Raw genomic sequence first — 22,310 nt, forward strand, 5'->3', positions numbered from 1 at the left:
CCAATTCTAAGATTCTATGATATTATGGAGGCTCTTGACTTACCTAGTTCAGACTGCTTTTCAGTTTTCAGTCTGTTGGGCCCTACTGAGGTCTTGCAGTCTGTTTCTCCACATAAAGGGGATGGAGTCAGGCAGAGCTGGCACACCTGGTTTTGCCGCTTGAGGCATAACGGATCGAGCTGCCCCACCCTGTCGCCACTTTACCACCTGACTGCTGCTTCCCCTGCTGGTGAAGAAGCAGTGCCAGCATTGGTGCAGATTTCCAGCAACATCTTGACAAAATCTCGTGAGATCTCACCAGAAATCAGCACCGATGCTTCCGCCACTTCACCAGTGATTGAGGCAGCAGGGTGGGCAGGGGGACACTGCCTTGCCTCTGGGACTTCTGACGCCCAAGACGGTGTCACCACTCTGCCTCATTGGTGGGCTAGGCCTGGAGCCAAGTTTAAGGGCCAAGCCATCTTGTGAGGCAGAGTATAAATTCTTAATAAACAAACAGATAAACAAATACTGGAAAGCAGGATCAGTGCCCCTGGGTGACCATGGAAATTGTAGTATGACACAACAGAGAGATGGGGTAATACTGTGCTGCTGCAGCCGCTGTTCTAACCAAGTTCATTATGCGAGTCTAACAATATGCTTCTTAACAAAATAAAAAAATTCCTTCCACTAGCACCTTAGAAACCAACTAAGTTTGTTATTGGTATGAGCTTTCGTGCCCACTTAGTAGTATGCTTCTTAGTAGCTGCTGCCTGGGGGTGGGGCTGAGCTCCCTGAGGGAAATTCAAGCGTGGATTTGCAGCCCCCCCTGAAATTTACACCTGTGAGTTGGAATATAGTTTATAACGTTGAATGCAAAGACCTCATATATACTTTATAGAAACATCATATATACTTTATAAACATAACAAAAATTTCAGAATATTCCTGCACAAATTTGGCCCCGTGATAGACCACAGTTGGCTGATGACAGCCTTTCATGCTATTCTCTTCCCTTCAATTATTACAGTTCCACATACTATAATTAACCATACTGGTGGTGCAATAAAAATAAATGGTTCACATTGAATTAATCCCTGGAAGGCTTAATTCCAACACTATTATTATATGGTCTCAGACCATTAGCCTTATTGTCCTGTATAAAAGGGTGTTGCAAGTATATGTCTATGTAAATTAAAAGCCAACAGAGAAGGAGCATCCTACACAGCCAGAAGTGCTAGACGGAGACAAGTGCCAGAGTGAGAGAGAGAAGGCAGGATAATGTTTGGCATACGATTATATTTGATTGCTCTGCTGGTGGGTCTTTTGATTCTGTACTTCCTGAAACAGCTCTGGTGGTCACGCAGACGCTTCCCTCCAGGGCCCCTTCCACTTCCTGCCATTGGAAGCATGTGGCGGACTGCGATCAGGCTCTATCAAGAGACATTCACTAAGGTACTTTTTTCTAAATAATTGGCTGAGAAGGAGAATTCATGAAGCGAAGCATGAATTATTTTCTTCTTGTGCTAACTGTGGTTAACTATGGTCTTTGTGAAATCTTCTGGCATGAATTGTACATGGGAAATCAGTGTGTAATATCTAGGAGACTAAGGGTGCAGTCTTCCAGGACGTGGTGGATGTTCAAAGGCAGTTAGTTTAAGCACTCATGTTATTTTCACACCAACCCTGCAGTTGGGCTGAGAGCTAGAGACTAGCCCAAGGTCACTCAGTGAGCTTTGGGGCAGAATTGTGCTTTCTACCTGCTTCTCCCCAATCCCAGTCCAACACTCTGCCCATTGGAAAGTCATCAAAGAAAAGCATCTCGCCAGGGCTGGTACTCTAACAAATTTAACCTGAAAGGCATTTTGAAAGTGTCTGGCACACTCAAGAACTGACTTCTTGTTAGCATCTTTGAGTTACAAAAAGACCTCTGAAGTGTCTTCAGAGGCCAGTGCATTCTCACACACTTGTGGGTAGATTCAGGGACAGAAAATCTGATAGCTTAGTTCAGACTGGAGAATAAATAGGCTTCTTCTTTTTTCAGCTGCCCAGATAAAAAGTGAAATGTGCAAATACCGGTACTTTAAAATCCGATTCACAGTATGAATGACCAATGCCAAATGGGCAAACCCCCTCTTGCTCAAAAAAATTAAAGGTACAGGAAAGGTTAGCTATGTAGGCATGCTAGGATTGAAACATGAGGTTGTACAATGAGAGTGGCTCAGAAAACTTTACAATGAAACATGAGGTTGTACAATGAGAGTGGCTCAGAAAACTCAAAAGAGGGAAGAAAAAAGCTAAGCAATTTATCAGGAGCTAGTGATCTGTGTGTTTGTTTCAACTCAGAAGCATATCCAGTTGAGCCACAACGATGTGTTCCCTTTAACTTCCAGCTAGGAGGCATATAAGCTCATAAACACATGTGCTGATGCATTTATCTGTTTCAAAATGTTGCTGCACCAGCATTACTCAAGCAGCTGCTAGCAGTTGGCCCCAAAGGGAGATGGTTTACCAGTTAGTGATGTTACCAGGCACACCCATTAGAAACCTACCACACAGCTGGCTGAAACAGCAAATGTGTTACCAAAGTAGGTGGCATAAAACAAAGAGCAGAGGCATCTCTGGGTGCTGTCCTATCTGTTTGCAACATCGCTTTATGCATGATAAAGTATACCCTAGATGCTGCTATGCCATCAAACCAAGTCTGCATACTTCTCCTTTCTGCAGATCCTCTGGCACAGCTCACCAGCTCTTCTTAATGAATATATTCACACTGTATGTTGTTGTTCAACTCCCCTCAGTTAGTACTTCCCCACCCTCCCTGAATTCTAGAAACCTGAGGTCCCTTTTAGGCATGTATGCAGGTAGCTGATTACCTGTGCACAGACCTTTTTTATGAAGGGGGGGCAGGAGATGCAAGTTTTCTGATATATCAGACTTGCGCAAAACAGTATGCTAAAAATCAGTGTGTGTCTCGCTTGGCCCCACCAGTAGCCCACCCTCCTTCAGTTCTGGAAACCTGAGGTCCATTGTAGGCATGTACACATGGATTTGTTCACCTGTGTGTACACAGACAGTCCCCGCCCCGAGATAGTTTTCTGATATACCAGGCTTGTACAAAACAGTGGTTTGAAGGGGGAAATGTGGGGAAATGGCCAGCAGACCACAGAGGAATGTCTTGTTAGCAAAAGTAGGGGAATGTGATGATTAGGGATGGAGGGGAAATTCAAATTATTTAAAGAGCAGCCAGATAACTTCACGGCTTACTAGCAGTCCAGGTATACAGGTAGTGATAGGAGTGGCTGGATGGATCAGGCAAAAGTGGGGCCAGTGGGGCCAGGCAAAAAGAAGAGTGGCTGTCTACGTCGCCTCCAGACTTGAAGCACTTAGGTGTGGCTGCCTCGTTCTCAAACAATCTTTGGAAGCCCTGGGTGAAGGGATGAGGGCAAACAGACTGAAGCTGAATTGAGAAGTTGGAGGTGATACTCCATGCCAAGTGAGACAATGCTCATATTCCAAGTTAGATTTCAAGCCCGGGCACAACTGAAGTGAATTGATTACTGGTATATCCCTTCATTTTGCTGTGTCTTTTAATGCTATGGGAGCAACTACATTCTTTGCGAGCAGCTCCAACTGGAACAACTTGTAATTTGCTGTAACCCTGAATGTGTTGGAATATGAGTACTACGCAGCTGCAAACAAGCAGCTCGATGTTTACATCACATGATGTGGCTAGCCCTGGGAAAGGATGTACCAGGCAGTTCACAGGGCGGTTCACAGGGATTTGTTCTTTGTGTAATATGAGACCTTCCTGTTGCTTTTGTGAAGGAAGTCTCTCGCAGTTGCTCAGAGGAGACTGAACTGATCGGGCATGTTTTGTACAATTGTATAGTCAGAAATAAACCGTAGATGAGACTTTCTGACTTTCTTCTTTCTCCTGCTGGTATGCAAGGATCAAAGGGGGTGTGCATCTTCCACGCAGGGAGATGTTGCCTATCAAGATCTTCCTGGACTGCGGGGAAGCCGGCCAGGGTAGATCACCGGTAAACAAGCCCCGGGAGCCGGGGAGAGGGGCCAGCCTCTCCCGAGGGGGCAAGTTTTCCAACAGAATGTTGCTGCAATCATTCTTCCTTCTGGTTTTATTTCCATTTCCATTGGATGAGATGGCAGGACATCCAGAACTGGGATCATCAGTGTGTTGTTGTTGTTGTTGTTGTTGTTAAAACTAATAGGAGTGTGCCAGATTTAGATTGGATCACAGTTTGATTTGATTTCCACTTCCCAATCTACTATTTGCCTACTTGTGCAAATTAAACAAATACAAATGGTTGCCATATATTTTGACCTTTGCAGCAAATCTGCTTTAGAAAGCTATGATCTGAATTTGTTAAAAACAACCACCACCAAACATGAATTTTCCCATCGTGTCATCTTATTCTGCCTTCCAGTTAAAAACACCCAGCCCACATTAACAGACCAGCAGGTTAGCAGACACAATAAGGATATGAAAACTTGGGGCAGTTGTCCATGGAAGAGCCTTTGCTTTTTGAATAAAGCCATGCAGAAACTGACAATAACCTTGCAAGCGTATGATGGAATAGGCCTACAAGCATGCATGGATATGCACTGTATCAAAAATCAGATTACCATTATGTATCCTACTTTGGTGCCATGAATAAAGAGAACTGGATATAACCAGAAGACACAGACTAGGTGAGAGAACCTGAAGTTCACAAATTAACCTGAAAGAACTGTGTGACTAATGTCTCTCCTCTCTTTTTATCCAAATGGCAGTGGACAAAACAAAATGGAAACACGGAGCAACCTGTGATGCCTTTCCTTAGAGCCGTAGCAAATGAAAAGGGTAAGTTGTTCCAAGGAAGAAGTCTACTGGTCTTCTCTCCAGAGACATCTTAAGAGAGCAGTTCCCAAGTGTTAAAATGTAAGACCTGAGCCTTTCTGGTGTTCTGTTGAAGGTTGTAAGAGGTTTAATTGCAAGGTATAAGTAGTAGTCATCATACCTGTTAAATATTAAAAGTAATTATTTGGGGTTCATTTGTAAAGGGCATGACCCAAATACAAAAGTGGGTCATGACCTACAAGTTGGGAAATGCTTCCTTAAGCCAGCCCTGTGATAGAATCCCTAACAATTGAAGGGTTGTTTTGTTTTTGTTTATATTCCACCCATAATCAGAAGATCTCAGGGCAGGTCACAATCAGCTACAATATCAATTAAACAACAAAAATAATAACACCCAGCCCAAAATCGCGAACATTTCTCAGCTGAATATTAGTTACCAAAAGCCTTCACAAAAAGCCATGTTTTCTACTGGCATCTGAGTGAGAGCAACACAAAAGGGAGTTGAATTTCATGGGCTAGGGAGCTGAGGATCTCGAGCGCCAAAACACAGAAAGCCCACCCATGCCTTATTTCCAAAGGTATCGTACCTTTGGGTGGAATGCTGAGGATGGCTCCCCAGGAGGTCTTAATTCAAGGGCAGGACTATACAGAGAAAGGTCTCTAGATTATTCAATGCTTTCTAGATTATTCGTAACACCTGGCTTTTGGATCAGATATGTTTCGGTAGCCGATGCAATTCTTTCACAACAGATGTAACATGGCTCTGACTAGTTTATTATAATTTATATAATTTATTATAATTTATAAAAAATTATTAATATAGTGACTCATAGCCAAGCTGCCTATTTCACTAGTTGCAATTTCCAAGCAGATCTTACTGCAATGATCCAAACAGGAGGTTATCAGAGCATGCATTTCTGTGGCTAGTCTTGTTTGAGGAACATCTATAGCTGCCAAACAAACCAGGGCTGGGGGAAGACACTGTGCCCCCTGAGATCCTTGGGTTTCCAGTGATGAGACAAAGTCCAATAGTTACTTTCATAACTTGGAAGTCAAGTGCAGCTAGGGTGAGAATCCTGCAAGTGACGCCACAGTCATCACCAGATGCATGCTTTCCAAATTATAATTTCAAAACGAAAGCCAGGTGAATCCCCACAGGGGAATGTTACAGCCTTGGTGGTAGACATTGACAGCAGAAACCAAGTGTTCAAAGGTGCAGCTGAGTACTGTATCTACTTTGTTTAGAACAGCTAGTCCTTATGCCATAAACCTTGCTAACCACAGTCTCCACAAATGACAGAGAGTTTTGAATCTTTGTATTCCGTGAATAGTTGGCTTGAATATAGTATCTCTAAGAGGCATTTCATACAATACTTTTAATGGTCTCAGATCTTGTATTTTCCAATGAACGCATCTGGAAGCAGCAGAGACAGATTGGGCAGTCTGTTATGAAGAAGCTGGCGATGAGGAAGCAAGGGTTGGAGCACTATATAAATGAGGAGGCCCATCAGCTTGTGGGTACCTTTGCCCATGTAAAAGGTATGTGATACTACTAGATGATTTTATTTGTTCATATGAGTATTTATATTAACACCACCCTCACAAAAAGTGTCAGGGCAGTGTACAGCAATATAAAACCATTAAAAGCACCATTAAAATGACTAGCATGATTATAATAATCATAAAAATGATTATGCTGGCAGATATATTAGTCTCCAGGTTTTGCTTTGTTTCCTTTGCAATCTATGCATATTTTGGAGCAGAATTTGGTGCATTTTAGTTGCTTTTTAATATGTTAAGAAAATTGCTTCTTTAGTCCCACTATGAAATTTTACTTTTAGTATTATCGTGAAAACAGGATCGATGTCTTCACTTCATATAGCTGCAAAAATCTTCACTTGCAGGGCAGCCATTTGACCCTTTGTTACCCATCACTAATTCAGTGTGCAATGTGGTATGCGCTATGGCTTTTGGACATCGGTATTGTGCTGAAGACGAAAATTTCCAGAAGCTCACTGAAGCTATTGATCTTGCCTTAAAATGTGGAGGTAGCTTCATTTATGCTGTAAGTAGACTTTTTCTTTCCAGCTGAGTCACACAGGTGTCCCCAGAGCCCTAGCCTCCTGCTAGCATTCAGAGAGACACTGTGGTTGGTCACAGATGAAGGGAACCTGACCTGAAATGCCCCTTCAGCCTTGGGGCAAACACTATTCATCAGTATAACCCATTTCACAGAGATATTATGAAAAAAGTGGAGAGCCATACATTAGGTTATTTCAAGGAAAGATGGGGTTAATTTTAACTAATGATCATTCTTAGGCTACGTACGCATTCCATTTTCTCCTTCATGGATCACTGCTTTGTTGTGGCGAAGCAGCTTGAAAAACTCAAAGAAGCTATGAGCTATGCCGTGCAGGGCCACCCAAGATGGACAGGTCATAGTGGAAAGTTTTGACCAAACGTGATCCACCTGGAGCAGGAACCGGCAAGCTACTCCAGTATCCCTGCCAAGAAAACTCAATGGACAAAGACAACAGGCATATAAAAGTTATGACGCTGGAAGATGAGCCCCTCAGGTTGGAAGGCTTCCAACATGCTAATGAGGAGGAGCAGAGGACAAGTACAAGTAGATTCAGAGCTGATGAAGCGGCTGGGCCAAAGCCGAAAGGCCGCTCAGTTGCAGATATGCCTGGAAGCGAAAGGAAAATCCAATGCTGTAAAGAAAAATATTGCATAGGAACCTGGAATGTAAGAACCATGAACCTTGGTAAGCTGGATGTAGTAAAAAATGAGATGACAAGAATAAATATTGATTAATAAATATTTTAATATAAATATATAATAAATATTTTAAATACATATTTAATATTAAATATTTAATAAATATTGAATAGTGCTCACTGAAAGGACAGATTTTGAAGCTGAGGCTCCAATACTTCACCTCATGAGAAGAGAAGACTCCCTTGAAAAGACCCTGATGTTGAGAAAGACTGAGGGCACAAGGAGAAGGGGACAACAGAGAAGAAGATGGTTGGACAGTGTTCTCGAAGCTACGAACATGAGTATGACCAAACTGTGGGAGGCAGTGGAAGACAGAAGTGCCTGGCGTGCTTTGGTCCATGGGGTCATGAAGAGTTGGATACGACTAAACAACAGCAACACAAACTCTGCATCTGAAGCCCGCATTCCCAGCATGCTTGCACTCCTGTCTTGCCGACGTCTACACTGGCTTGATCATGTACGTAGATGGCAGAATCCCCAGGGACATGCTCTGTGAGGAGCTGGCTTCAGGCACCAGGCCATCTGGCAGACCAACTCTGTACTACAAAGATATCTGCAAACATCAGACATGAAGGCTAGCAACATCACTCTCTCACACACCCTTTGTAGGAATCCCTTGCAGATGACCACAGTGCTTGGAGACCGTCCGGTCATGTATCCACAGCAGTGACCAGAGGAGGAATGACTGATGGGAGGAGCTCAGAGACAAGAAATGCCATAGTGCATCCAGAGACCTCGCCTGTCTCTAGTGCAGAGGAGACATCCCCAAAAGTAATGTCATCCTCCTCCATCTGCTAAACCAAGTTTATTGCTTTGCAATACTGCAGGTGAACTTCTGGGAAAGTGATAAGAGGAGAAGGATAACATCACATTCTGCAATGTGTTCCTCACCCAGAGATTAGGAAATGGACAGTACTCCATTGACTCTCTTCCCTTGGAGGTGGAAGATGGGCAGGAAGATTGCTGGTAGGGAGGGAAGCTGTGATACCTTCCATATTAGGCAGCCCTACATCCTCATAATCCTGAATTAATCCAGAGTAAATGGATTAGGTTCTCTGTATGTTCGTTAGACAGCCATAAAGATATTATGGGTTAGTGCTGGTACTGCCCAAATGCAATGGGAATCGTGTAGAATAAAATTCTGCTCTTATATATTATTAATAAATATAATTTGCATGTTTTGGGAAAGCCACAAATACCAGTGTTCCCACAACTACTACTGTACCAGAAATATGGGAGAGAGTGATTTGTTCCAATGTCAAATTTTCATTTACAACTTCTACTAGGGTAAACTAGTGGATATGGGAATCAGAAAAAGGTGTTTCACTCACTGAGCTCCAAAATACCGGGATGCCAGCAGGTTAGGAGAGGCTGATCTCAACCATGATAACAAACAGGCGTCCAAAAGAAGTTGGGTCATGGAACATGTTACTTGGCTTCTTCATGGTAATTATTGGATTTTGTTTTTATATTCTTCAAAGCTCCGTGAAATGTTCCCTTGGGTCCTGAAGCGTCTTCCAGGGCCACACAAGAAGGCTCTGTCCTCTAGGGAGTTTGTGCTTTTATTTGCAAAGGAAGAGATGAAGAAGCATAAAGAACATCATCTCCTACGTGAGCCACAGGATTTCACTGATTTCTATCTACTTCAAATGGAGAAAGTAAGTATCTGTTTTGTATGTGAACATGGTTAATTCAAAGAGCCATTACATTCCCTGCAAGGATTGTAAGGCAACCATCAGGATTTTCTGGGTTGCTGATAATATTTGCATTCAGTCCCCCCTCAATGGCACTTCCCAGAGATTATTGTTAGCTAGTAAAGTGGATTACAAACCCCACATGAGCATGCATTGAGAATAATAAAAGAAATTTTTTCATATGTTTGATGGCAAATATGCTTGAATGGTCAAGGGTATTCAAATACATTCTTTGTGTAATTATGATATTTAAAGGACTAAAGATTAGTCTCCTTTCCAAATTAAAACATGTTCTGAGATTGCAGAAAAGATAATATTTTTTTATTCACCCTGATTATGTGAATTTATTTCTTACAATTTTGACTTTCCCTTTAAGCGAACTGAAATGCAGCCTACTTCAAAATCAACACTTCTCTGAATCTTACAGTGCAGTTCTTCAGCAAAGTAATGTGTACAAAAATGCATATACTAGGATAGTGAGCATATAAATGTATATATTAGTGTGTGGGGGGGAAATGTCAGAAAAGTGCACATTAGGCAAAATTACACTTATTTATTAAGAGAAATTAGCACTAAGATGCTGATGGAATTTCATGTGAACTTTTTTTTTTAAAAAAAGAAATTTGCAAACTAGTGAGGAAATGTGGAGAACCAAACTTAAGGTTGAGAAAATGAGAATGCGCGGCAAATTTATCTATTATTTAACTCAAATTCCACTTAGAACTCCCATCAGTTCTAAAAAAATTTAAAGGGAGGAAGGATCTTTAAGCAGAGCTCCATAGGGACAGGTTTCTGTGGGCTCAGTGGGAAAGTTGAGAAAGACGGATCCCAGAATCCACTTTATAGGGTCCAGGGGGATCCAAATCGAAAGTTAGTTCAGGCAAAACCAGAGAAAAGGGTTTGAGAATAAAACACTGATGTCTTAACCTTACAAGGAAGTAATCTAAAACACAAGAAATTTCATTTTTCCTGCTTCCATTCTGTTCCATGGCTCTGCAAAAAGAAGACCCTGTTTCCCCAGCACATTGGTGGGGGGGGGGGGAGTTGTGTGCATAAAGATCCTCAGCAACCCAGATTTGATATGCATGAATCTACTACACACTTACTTCCTCATAATCTCAAAATGTTTGGGAAGAACTGCTGCTTTGCTGTCTGCTGTTTCAGAAGGATGCCCAAGATGTCCTTTTTTTAACCCACCCACCCCTTCAATGTCAGTGTAGGATTACTAATTAAGGTACAGAACTGCATGCAAGGATTTCTTCATGCTCACCTGTCATGCCGGGATGGCCAGGATGCAATTTGTTACGGATAATCTTTCATCTTTCTATTGCCATCAACAGAGCCAGGGTGACCCCAACTCTGTCTATAATGCAGAGAACCTGGCCCAGTGTATACTTGACCTCTTTATAGCAGGGACAGAGACGACTGCTACTACTCTGCAGTGGGCACTGCTCCTCATGGCAACTCATCCAGATATCCAAGGTGAGTCCTGTGCGATGCCTTTCATGCAGCAATGTTTTGGTTAAGGGTGTGAGGCCTTATGAAATATGAAGAAAAATGACAAGATTCTATCTACTTTCAACCGTCTGTATGGAGAAACAGCTGAGTTAAGAATCTTAACAGTGAACCAACAGGCCAACAGGTACAAACAAGAGGGATAGCTCAGATTTCCTTTTTGCCAGGTCCCCTGCAATTTGCCCTGGTTCTGGAGTTTCCAGACTGAAATATATTTGGAGTCCTGCAGTGATTTCATGCTCTTTATTGCAGCTTGTAAAACAGTGACCGAGTTTCCTCCCAAACCTCAGGCTTTTATATACATTAATTACACAATGAGTCCCGTCTGATTGGCTGATTCTGCTTCCCTCCTGGAGCCTGATTGGTCTTCTCCTGCAGGCCAATCAGTTGTTGCATTCTAGGATCCTACCTGCCTATTGTTCTAGGATCCAAGCTTAGTACGTAACACAGACAGACCTGCTCCTATGCCCATTGATTTGGGATAATGGGAAAACAATTCTCTCCACTTTACTCAGGATAGTTTACTCTTCTATTTTCCTGACTCAAGCCCTCTCTCTCTCCCCCTTCAACCCCACACCCTGTAGCAGAATCTCCCTCTAGTTTCCAACTTCCCTTTCTATTTCTGACTAAAGGAATTGTGAAAATGAGATGGTTCCAATTTCTCCAAGCTTTGGACTGTATGTAAAAAAAAAACTTGTTTTATCTATAGTCAGTTCTGTCCAAGTGGAATCCAACTGCATCTGCAGGGAACTGATGTGCATAGGAAGACAACCATATTTTGAAGTGTATTTCAGCACCACTGAGTTTCCTTTAAAATGCCTGGATTTTCCACTTCACTCCATAGCTCAATTGCCTTTCAGGTTTCTTTAATGTAATTGTTAGAAGCAATACAAAAAAGAGAGCACAATTTCAGGCAATATTAGCAAAGCGTCCAGAATAAAGCTTCCATTCCCACCATTTTCATCAGAGAAAGTCCACAAAGAGGTGGAAGGTGTTTTGGGTTCCTCTCGGTCAGTCTGCTATCAAGATTGGAAGAAAATGCCATTCACCAGTGCTGTGATTCACGAGATCCAACGCTTAAAATATGCCTCCTTATTCAGTATCATCAGACAATATGCAAAGGATGTGAACATCTTTGGATTTCTCATGCCCAGGGTAAGGAAAATTGATACGGTTGCATTCCATATTCCATGAGTAAGGAGCAATGTAGAAGCTTCTGTGTAGCGCATAGACTGAAGGGCAAGCAATTCAATATCCCTTCCCCTGAAAAAATGTATTGCAGTGACCCAGGGTTAATATTCTTTCTAAAATAACATCCCCCCTGCCCTGCCCCACATTCTTCAAAAGAAAAACTGCATGAACAGTGCCTTAACACCAAACGCTCTTCATTTGGTTCCACTGATGGCCATAGCATCTGTGCCAGATTCAAGAATGAGGATTTGAAACAGAACAGCGAATAATGTGTTTTCAGTTTATTCTTGCTGAAATATTTTCCCTAGTGGTTTCACAACAGGACTCTTCTTCCCTAGCTTTTTGGCAATCTCCCTGAATATGCTTTTTATTACCACTCAGATGAAGCTTGGGTATAGAAGAAGTGCGCAAAGATTTGTACTGGGAACGAGGGACAACCTGAATAGTGCTGGCCTGGATGCATTCTAAGTCAATTTTCATTCATTTCAGGGAACTTTTATTAACCCAGATCTGAACTCTGCTGTTCTTGATAATAAGCAATGGAAGACCCCTGAAGAATTCAACCCAAATCATTTTTTGGACAAAGATGGGAATTTTGTGGCCAGGGGAGAATTTCTGCTATTTGGTTCAGGTAAATGTAGCAGTGATCTATTATTATTATTTTTATAGTTGCTGGGTTGTTTCAGAGAGGCAGATGCTTCTGTAAGGTTTTTATTTCCAAAGAATCCATGATTATTTGCTGCTCATAGCATTGGGGTCATGCTGCTCATGATCGTTGGACACTGAATTACTCTTATGAGTCTTTACTCATAGTGCTTTCAGGCCTCAAGTTTACCAGCTTATCAATGTAGATTTGCTTTCACATTTCTATACACTAGGGGTTCGTTAGTTACTGGTGGATAGCTCAGTCTGTAGATCGTGAGATTCTTAATCTTAGGGTCATTTGTTTGAGCCATGTGTTGGGCAAAAGATTCCTGCATTGCATGAAGGTTGGATTAGACGATCCTCGTGGTCCCTTCCAACTCTATGATTCTATGAGTTTGTGGGCCAAAGCAAGCCTCCCCCCCCCCCCATGGCAGCCCAAAGTTGAAAAAGGAGGTGTGGAGATAGCAGGAGTTATAACAACAAGGGGAGCTGCTGATGGAACACTTTGGGTAGTGGCAAAGGAGCTTCACCTCCCAACCTGTGTTCCCTACCCAGAGTCAAAACTAGTTGTTGTCTATGGTAGATGTACCTGGAGAATAAGGCTCCATAGGTAATACTCATTTCTTGCCTTTCCTTTCTTTCTTCCACAGTGGATTCTGTGTGCTTGGAGGAGCAGCTTGCAAGAATTGAGCTCTTCATTTTCTTCAGCAATTTGTTGAGGGCGTTCATCTTCCAGCTGCCAAGTGGTGTGAAAAAATCCAGTGAACAGCACAAAGTGGGACTGACAACCTATCCCCATTCTTATAAACTCGTTGCCATTCCTCGCAGCAGGGCATCATAAACTATCAACACAGTTTGAGCAGCCTATTTATTACCATAAATTTATCGGTTCTGCTCTGAGGTGGAACTTCTATCAAAAGTTGCATTAGACCTACGATATAATACATTGCTAAATCAATTTCTGTTGCCGAATACAGTTCTTCTTCTTTGTTTGCTGTTCATACACAAGTACTCAGTACAGATTTCTTGTGATGTTTAAAACCAGATGTTTATCAGTTTGTGCTTTTCAAAGAACATAAGGAATGCTTATTTATTGAATAAACTTGCTGCTATGGTTTATTTTATCAGCTCGTAGGAGATTGCATATGCTCTCTTAGGTGATGAATTACATCCTAAAAGATATCAGTAGTAGAGTTTGCAGGCCAAAGCCCTGTGACCCCATTGTTGCAGTAGCAACAAATAACTGGACGGGACAATAAGTATATATCGGGATCAAACAGGACACAACTTTGTTGATTATCGATTTGAATGGTTTGGCATCAGAATCGAGCATGTTGCTGCCCAAGGATTAAGGCTTTCTGGGAAATGATATATAATGTAATGAAAAAGATGTTTAAATACACTTTCCTGAAGAAACCAGAGGCCTTTCTCCTGGGTATGGTAAGCCATGTGGTGTTAAAAAAGGACAGAACTTTGTTTTTGTATGCCACAACAGCAGCAAGGATCCTTATTGCAAAGTATTGGAAGACATCAGATCTACCCACTCTGGAAGAATGGCAGATGAAGATGACAGACTACATGGGACTCGCAGAGATGACGGGCAGAATCCGAGACCAGGAGAAAGAGACAGTGGAAGAAGATTGGAAGAAATTTAAGGACTATTTTAATAAATATTACAAGATTAAAGAATGTTAGATTGACATGGATTTAAAAATATTGGTTTTCAGAGATATTAGAGTAAGAAAAGAAATGGAATTAGTAAAAAACTTTTGGGAAATAAGGGAATGGACTTGCTGATGGAATAATGAAATTAGAATACAAAATGGTGAGGTATGAGGAAGTCGGGGAAATAAGGTTGAGAAAATAAGTTTTGAAATTATACTTGTTATTTTTTGTTTGTGTTTGTTTTCATTGTAGTTGTTTTGTATTTGTATGTTCTTATTGGAAAATCTAATAAATATTATTTAAAAAAAAAAAAAAAAGAATTGAGCACGTTGCCTCCAAAAGGGGTAGTAGTGTAGACCCCCTTTTTAAGGAATAGTCACACCATTATCTTTCTTGTCTAATGATGCATTAACCACACTCTCAGCCACCCAGCCAACCCCTGTTGGCTAGCCAGAATAAGCCATGATGGGCAAGGGTCAACAGAGCATGGAGTTGGCCGAACTGCTGCAAGAGTCTTGTCCACATCCTCGGGGCATTAAAGCTAAAACCATTTCCATGAAACTGGGTAATATGGTGCACTGCACAGTTCATCAGATCTGTCACAACAGCAACATTATGCCTGTTCTGCCCCCCACAAGGGTCAGCCATTAATCTGTGTATTAGTATTAGGTAGAAGGAATAACAACACTGGCCCTTTTAGAAAAGATAGCGCCTTTCCCCACTTTTTAAACCTCAAGGCAGGTTGAGAAATGTAGGCACAGCAATATTCTAGTTCCTATTGGGTCTGCCTCTCAGAGCAGCAAAATACCTCCCTGCTTCCTTTGTTTCAGTCTAGTGCAGGCATGTCCAAAGTCTGGCCTAGTGGCTTAATCCAGCCCGCTGGTAGGTTTTATCCAGCCCCTGTGGCAGTTAATTTCCTTGGGGGGGGGGTGTCGTAAAAGAAGGTCAACAACTTCAATCCTAAAAAAGTTCAAGAACTTTGGTGTAAAATCCCAAGAAAAATCTCTTCAATCCTAAAAAAAGCTCAGCAACTTTGGTCAGCCCTCATGCATGTTCACTTCATCAAATCGGGCCCCCTTTGGAAAAGAGTTTGGACATCCCTGGTCTACTGCTTGCAAACCTAGAAAGAAGGGTGAACTCATTTGTTCTTACATAACCCCATGAACTCCAAAGACAACTTCATCCTATTGGAATATGATTAATATTTCTATTTGTGCCTTGATTCTCTTCAATAAATCTATGAATGAGAGCTTTGTGGACTTTTGCCCTATACTATCCAGATCGAGAGAGAAGTCTCAGGACGGAATAATGGCGACCCAAGCTTACGTATCCCAAGAGTGCAGTTGTGCTCATGTCCTGCTTGTGGGCACCCCCTAGACATCTGGTTGGTCTGATCCAGTGGGGCTCCTCTTCTCTTCCAATTTTGCTTTAGTTAGCAATTGTGTCTGGGTGATGTGAGAGTGAAACCTACGTTTTGTTAATAGAGCATATTTCTTGCTCCGCTTCCAACTGATACATCTGAGGAGGTGTTAGTAGTCACAGCAATAGAATGACTTGTTCACACCCATTTTATCTATGTTCTAGATCTCCATGAGTAGAGTGATTATTATTAGTCCTCGCAACAGAATGGGCTGTAGACGCCTGTTTTATCTACGTTTTGGATCTCAGTGACTAGGATGTTACATGTCTTCTCTCACCAAAATTGTCACTGTTGCCAGCTGAGGGAACTTAATAGTAGCCTGGACATTTTACCTTCTTCTTTGGTGACTAATGTCTCCCCTGCTCATTGTTTCTTGCTTAGAAAAACTTTCCTACAAAACTAAATTTCAATCTCTCTAGGGAGGAAAAATTATCATAGAAAATGTATTATCCCCTACCTTCTGCTATATGATAAGTAGACATGGTTATTTAGCAAAGGCTAAATAAACAAACAAACAAATAAATAAATAAATAAATAAATAAATGATTTTTTTTTTTAAAAGCACAAAAATGGATTTTTCTTTGAATTGGATAAAAGTTCATGCTTATACAGAAACTACAAAAGAGGCAAGGGCAGGGTGGACATATGCCCTTACTTTACAGTCCTCTGAAGGGCTCTCCAAACCAAATCCACTTAACAACAACAACAACAACTTATTATTTATACCCCGCCCATTTGGCTGGGTTTCCCCAGCCACTTTGAAGGTGGCTCCCAACAAAATATCAAAAACACAATAAAACATTAACAACTTCCCTAAACAGATAAAGATAACCTGAGGAACTGAGGGCAGGGAGCTGAAGTTGCTCATCAGCAAATAGCAGCTGACAGCAGACTAAATGGGCACACATGCCCCAGAGTACAGATGCCTTCAGGAGAGTGAGATGTATTGTATTTAAATTATTTCTAAATTTGCATTAATTTGAATCAAATTTCTCCTCCAACCCTACTCTCACAACAACCTTGCAAAATAGGTTATCATCATCATAAACTTTATTGCCCTAGCCAAAGGCCATGGCATCATTCACAAAGGGAACAAAAAGAAAAGCAATAAAAACCATAAAAACATCAGGCACTGCAGATACAATAAACCACGATCACGTCTCCTAAAAATTATTTGTTGCATACGATAGAATAGCAAGGGGTTCTCAGGTAGGATGTGCCAGCTTAAATATCCAAATCACCTTTGCATTTGACCGCTATTTTACAAAATAGGTTATGCTGAGAGTGTCTGCTCTAAAGTCACCCAGTGATCTTTCATGGTTGAGGGCTCATCCACACTTAGCTTTTGCCCTGTGCTTTCTAGACATGGGTTGGGGCTTTAAACTCTGCCAGTGGCACTTTCACCATGGAAACGCGCTCTTAAATGCTTCATCTGATCACTACACCAAACTGGTATTTTAGTCTAACTGGGTTGCCAGCTGGGGCTCACCCAGACTTCAATCAAGTTTCCTGCCTATTAGAACTCTTCAGGCCTTCCTCTTTCTCCTCCTGCACACTCCCAGTTCTGCATCTAAGCAGTTTACCCTGTCCCCACCTTTGGCATGCCCAAGATGAGTTTCCTACATGTTCAAGCCAAGATGCAAATCTCAGTACCAAAGCTGCATTACCCCAAAGGCCTTGCTCATTCTTTCCCTTGTGCCACTGCAGCTTGAAGGAGTGTGCCTTTGGGGTGAATGTATGATGCTAAGAAGTTTATAATTTTCATTTATATACATAATATTTTGCCAAGTTTAAACATTTTCAATTTCGACTCCCTCCCCCTCTGCAGTTCCTTTCATTTATTTCGGTCCTTTCCTGCATGCACCAAATTGTCTTAACTTATTCTTTTATATGTCTATTCTAGTATATATCTCACATATATTTTAAAAGCTGCAGGTTTTTAAAATAGTCCTGTCAATGTCTTGATCTGTTTACAGTTTGTTTATAAATATTCAATAAACAACTACCATTCCTTTCTAAAAAAATTGTTGTCTTGATTTCTTATTCTTCCTGTAAGTTTCATAATTTCTGTATGCGCCATTCTTTTCTGTTTCAAATTTTCTTTCATCGGGACCTCTTCATCCTTCTGCTTTGGGGCAAATAACATTCTTGCAACTGTAGTCGCATGCATAAATCAATTTCTATACTGCTTGGGTAGTTCTAATCCTATAATTCCCAAGAGAAAAGCTTCTTTTTGTTGTTGTTGTTTCTTTATGAATGCTAACTTAAACATCTTTTTGAATTAATTATACAGTCGTTCCTTGGTTCTCAAACACCTTGGTACTCGTACATTTTGGCTCCTGAACACCCAAAAAATTGGAAGTAAGTGTTCTGGTTTTCGAACGTTTTTTGGAAGCTGAACGTCCGATTTGGCTTCTGCTTGAGTGCAGGAAGCTCCTGCAGCCAATCGGAGGCCATGCCTTGGTTTTTGAACATCTTATACATTTTAGACATTACTTTAACATTACAATTTAACAGGTTTCTCTAATTGTGATAATTGTCCCCCAAACCCCCACTTCATATCATTTTTAAATATTTCATGATGCTATTGTAACCATGTTGTTAACATTCCTGGTAAATCCTTAAACTCTTTTAATTTAAATTCTCCACCCTCCTCTCTTACTAAATTTCTATAAGTCACCCAACTTTCCATCATTCCCCCCCCCACCCATTGCTATGGCTTTCAAAGGTGAAAGTCAAAGTGGTGTTTTAGTTTCCAATAATTTTTTATATCTGTCCCATATTCTATACATTTTTTCCTAATTACAGTGGTACCTCGGATTAAGTACTTAATTCGTTCCGGAGATCCGTTCTTAAACTGAAGCACCACTTTAGCTAATGGGGCCTCCTGCTGCTGCTGCGCCGCTGAAGCACAATTTCTGTTCTCATCCTGAAGCAAAGTTCTTAACCCGAGGTACTATTTCTGGGTTAGCAGAGTCTGTAACCTGAAGCATATGTAACCTGAAGCGTATGTAACCCGAGGTACATGGTTTGTAAAACCTTTACGTACTTTCACTTTTTCATACCACAGATAAGCATGCCAACCAAAAATATTATCATGACCTTCCAAATCTAAAATATGCAGATTCTTCAATAGCAACCATTTATTCAACCAGCACAGACAAGATGCTTCATAATATAATCTCATATCCTGCAGGGAAAAACCTCCTCCATCTTTTGTGTCTATCAATGTTTTATATTTTATTCTTGGTTTTTTCCCTTGCCAGATATATTTAGAAATACCTTTTTGCCATTTTTTGAAGCAATCTGTCTTGCCGATCACTGGTACTGATTGAAAAAAAAAAAAAAAATCTTCATAATACATTCATCTTTATGGTCGACTCTCCTCCCAGCAACGAAAGTTTTATTCTACCCCATAGCCTCCCAGGTTTTCAAATAGTTATCTTTATATAGATTTGTATTTTTCACTGTTAACCATACACCGAAATACTTAACCTTCTTTTCGATCTTTAGACCTGATATATTTTGTCATTTATTTTTACTCTCATCATTCATGTTTTTTACCAGGAGCTTGGTTTTATCTTTGTTAATTTTCAGACCTGTTATCTCTCCAAATGATGTTGAACTTAACGACCTCCAAGCAGGGGTCGTGCATCCCATTTCGCTGCTTGAGGCAAAACAGCAAGTCCTGCCCTGCTGCTAATACCTGCTGATTATGGTGCCACTTCTCTGCCAGCCCTGCTGCCTCTGCCACTGGCAAAAAAATGGCACTGAGATAAGTACGAATTTCAGGCGAGAGTTTGCTTAATTTGGGTGAGATCTCACCAAAATTGTACAAGATCTTGTGTGCTCTGCAAGATCTCATCCAATTTTGTGGTGGCCTTCTGCTGCCCAAGGCCACCACTTCAGTCTGCCTAATGGCAGAGCCAGCTCTGCCTTCAAGTCTCTTCCATCTCCATGATTCTCTATGAAAGCTTGAATAATGCAGATAAACTAGGAGAGCTAAACCAGGATACAGTTAAACTAGGACATCAGCAGTATATTTGGATTACCATGATAATATGGACTCCGATCTGAATTTTAATGAAATAGGAGGGTTAAAATAAAAAAAAGAGTTTCTGGAATTTTATTTAATCACATGTAATGTGTGGGTTATAATATTAAACAAAATATGAACAAGGAGCTTCTGGAATTGTCTAGTATAATTATAACATTGTGTAATGTATCATGGCTCAGAAGTGTTACTAAGTGTGTGTTGCAATTATAATATGCAATTAAGGACTTTGAGTAGTTATAGGATTATACAATTTATTTTAGTTTCAACAAATTATGGGAAGGTGTGTGGAATTAATGTTATGCAGGTTTTTTTTTAAAAAAAGTGCTTAGATAGCGAGTTATGAGCAATTGTATATTTAATATGCCTGTGCATTTATAAGGCTGAACTACTTGCACAGTGTTGGTGTCTATAGGGTGTTAGTTTTTAGAGGTTTCTGCAATATATTCAAGTCCTTGTCAATTCTGAGTGACTATTTATATTTGGATTGTTGTTGTTGTTTAGTCATTTAGTCATGTCCGACTCTTCGTGACCCCATGGACCAGAGCATGCCAGGCACTCCTGTCTTCCACTGCTTCCCGCAGTTTGGTCAAACTCATGCTGGTAACTTCAAAAACACTATCCAACCATCTCGTCCTCTGCTGTCCCCTTCTCTTTGTGCCCTCCATCTTTCCCAACATCAGGGTCTTTTCCAGGGAGTCTTCTCTTCTCATGAGGTGGCCAAAGTATTGGAGCCTCAGCTACAGGATCTGTCCTTCCAGGGAGCACCCAGGGCTGATTTCCTTAAGAATGGATAGGTTTGATCTTCTTGCAGTCCATGGGACTCTCAAGAGTCTCCTCCAGCACCATATTTGGATTAGATTAGGACAAAATAAGCCTATTATGAATTAATATGTAATGGGCATGTTTGAGTGAACATGTAACAGAATAGAGACAGAATCAATGGGAAGGTTATTTACAAATTATTTCAAAGCATAGTAATACTTTTTTTAAAAAAAGTTTTAATAACAAACTTGAGAAAACTAGGAATAGAACAAAAAACTATCTGGGGTGGAGTAAGCTTAGCTGATGCTGCTAAATTGTTCAAGCCTGGGTAGTGTGTATGGAGGTCCTGGGCTCCCCAGACGATAAGACCTCCCTCTCGGCCTCACTGACGTGGTTTTAAAACGACCAAACCAATACATTTAGCACCAGCCTTGCAGCAGGAGTTGCCAGAAGGAGGCATACAAGACACTATCCAACCACCTTAGGGACTCCACTCTGGATTTATATAAATTGTTCAAAATGTAGTTAAAAGAAAAATAGATTGTGAGTGGCTCCAAAAGGACCTCTCCAAAGTGAGTGAATGGGTGGTAAAATGGGAAATTGGATTCAATGCAAACAAGTGTAAAAGTGATGCATGCTGGGGTAAAACAGTCTTCATTTCACACATACACTCATGGGGTTTGAAATGGTGATGGCTGATCAGGGTCAAGACCTTAGGGTCTCAGTAGATAGCTCAGTGAAGATGTTGACCCAGTGTGCTGCAGCTGTGAAAAGGGCAAATTCTCTATCCTTTTTCTCCATGACATGCAGAAGCTCATAATTACCATCGTCAGATTTTATTGGTCAACCAAATGCAGGTTATAGCACAAACACAAACAAACAAAAAACAGACAAGTCTCAAAAACCTATTATAAAACCTATGGTTTCCTTTCACTTCCTTTCCACAAGGTCTACTGAGCTTCTGCACAGGGTTGCCTTGCAGCGCCCTCTGGTGTCACATTTTAATAATGCATCATTAACGTTTCAAAAAGAACATCATATGGCCATATGGTTATCAGAACCATTCCTCAACTCTCCTTTTTAGTGTTAAAAACAATGAGTGTAGATCTACCCCCAGTGCATGTAAACTGAGCTGGCTGGACCAATGGTCTGATCTGGCATAAGGCCAAATACTATGTTCAGAATGCTGGGGAGTTCCCCCCCCCCCAAACCACATTATTAGACACTCAGCTAGAATGTATACGAGAGATCAGGAAAGGTACCACCAGGGCAAAGAAGTTGCCAGCATGCTTAACAAGCGGCATCAAAGTGTATGCTTTAGCTGAGATTCCTGCACTGCAGGGGGTTAATGACCCCTGGATCCCTTCCAACTCTACAATTCTATGATTCTGTGATTCAAAGAAGCTATCAGAAGAAAGAAGTCTTCCTTCAGAACAGGGAAGCCCCATCCAAATGAGGAGAAGAAGAAAGGACACAAACTTTGGCAAAATAAATGCAAGCTCCACAATAAGCAATGCTAAAAGCATAAAGACCAGCAACAACATTCTTTGCACATGTAACAGGAGACAGCAAAGGATACTGCAGAAGTGGGGACTGATAAACATGAATTAAGTTGCCTGCAGGCTGAGTTAACAAGTATCCCTTAATGGTTGCCACTCTATAAAGACAGGGTGTGGGAAACTGGCTAACTCAACAGTAGCCCCCAAACCCCAATGCAGTAGCACCCCCCTGTGGGCTGAT

The 22,310-nt window shown here is 41.2% G+C and overlaps 1 protein-coding gene across 4 annotated transcripts; it reads left to right on the plus strand.

The window, feature by feature from the left end:
• Positions 1 to 1,177: 1,177 nt before the first annotated feature.
• Positions 1,178 to 13,790, plus strand: LOC309342224 (cytochrome P450 2J5-like). 4 transcript variants are annotated; one of them, XM_081862626.1, is made up of 9 exons: positions 1,178 to 1,434; positions 4,774 to 4,843; positions 6,230 to 6,379; positions 6,745 to 6,905; positions 9,103 to 9,279; positions 10,656 to 10,797; positions 11,798 to 11,985; positions 12,511 to 12,652; positions 13,317 to 13,790. In XM_081862626.1, exons 1-9 carry the CDS (start codon positions 1,261 to 1,263, stop codon positions 13,505 to 13,507), a joined length of 1,395 nt encoding a protein of 464 aa, XP_081718752.1. In that variant the 5' UTR covers positions 1,178 to 1,260; the 3' UTR covers positions 13,508 to 13,790. The 4 variants fall into 4 exon arrangements, with proteins under 4 accessions (XP_081718752.1, XP_081718753.1, XP_081718751.1 ...); XM_081862627.1 differs by lacking the exon at positions 1,178 to 1,434 and adding an exon at positions 3,819 to 4,022; XM_081862625.1 differs by lacking the exon at positions 1,178 to 1,434 and adding an exon at positions 3,820 to 4,172.
• Positions 13,791 to 22,310: the final 8,520 nt, after the last annotated feature.

Source organism: Podarcis erhardii, assembly GCF_964252035.2.
Source record: "Podarcis erhardii genome assembly, chromosome: 5".
Classification (NCBI taxonomy): domain Eukaryota; kingdom Metazoa; phylum Chordata; class Lepidosauria; order Squamata; family Lacertidae; genus Podarcis; species Podarcis erhardii.

Excerpts from the sequence above, each read along its gene's own strand:
- LOC309342224 (XM_081862625.1), top strand. The coding sequence starts at position 3,966 with ATGTTGCCTATCAAGATCTTCCTGGACTGCGGGGAAGCCGGCCAGGGT. Across the intron at positions 4,173-4,773 it reads ATCCAGAACTGGGATCATCA|TGGACAAAACAAAATGGAAA; the intron begins GTGTGTTGTTGT and ends TCCAAATGGCAG. Across the intron at positions 12,653-13,316 it reads ATTTCTGCTATTTGGTTCAG|TGGATTCTGTGTGCTTGGAG; the intron begins GTAAATGTAGCA and ends TTTCTTCCACAG.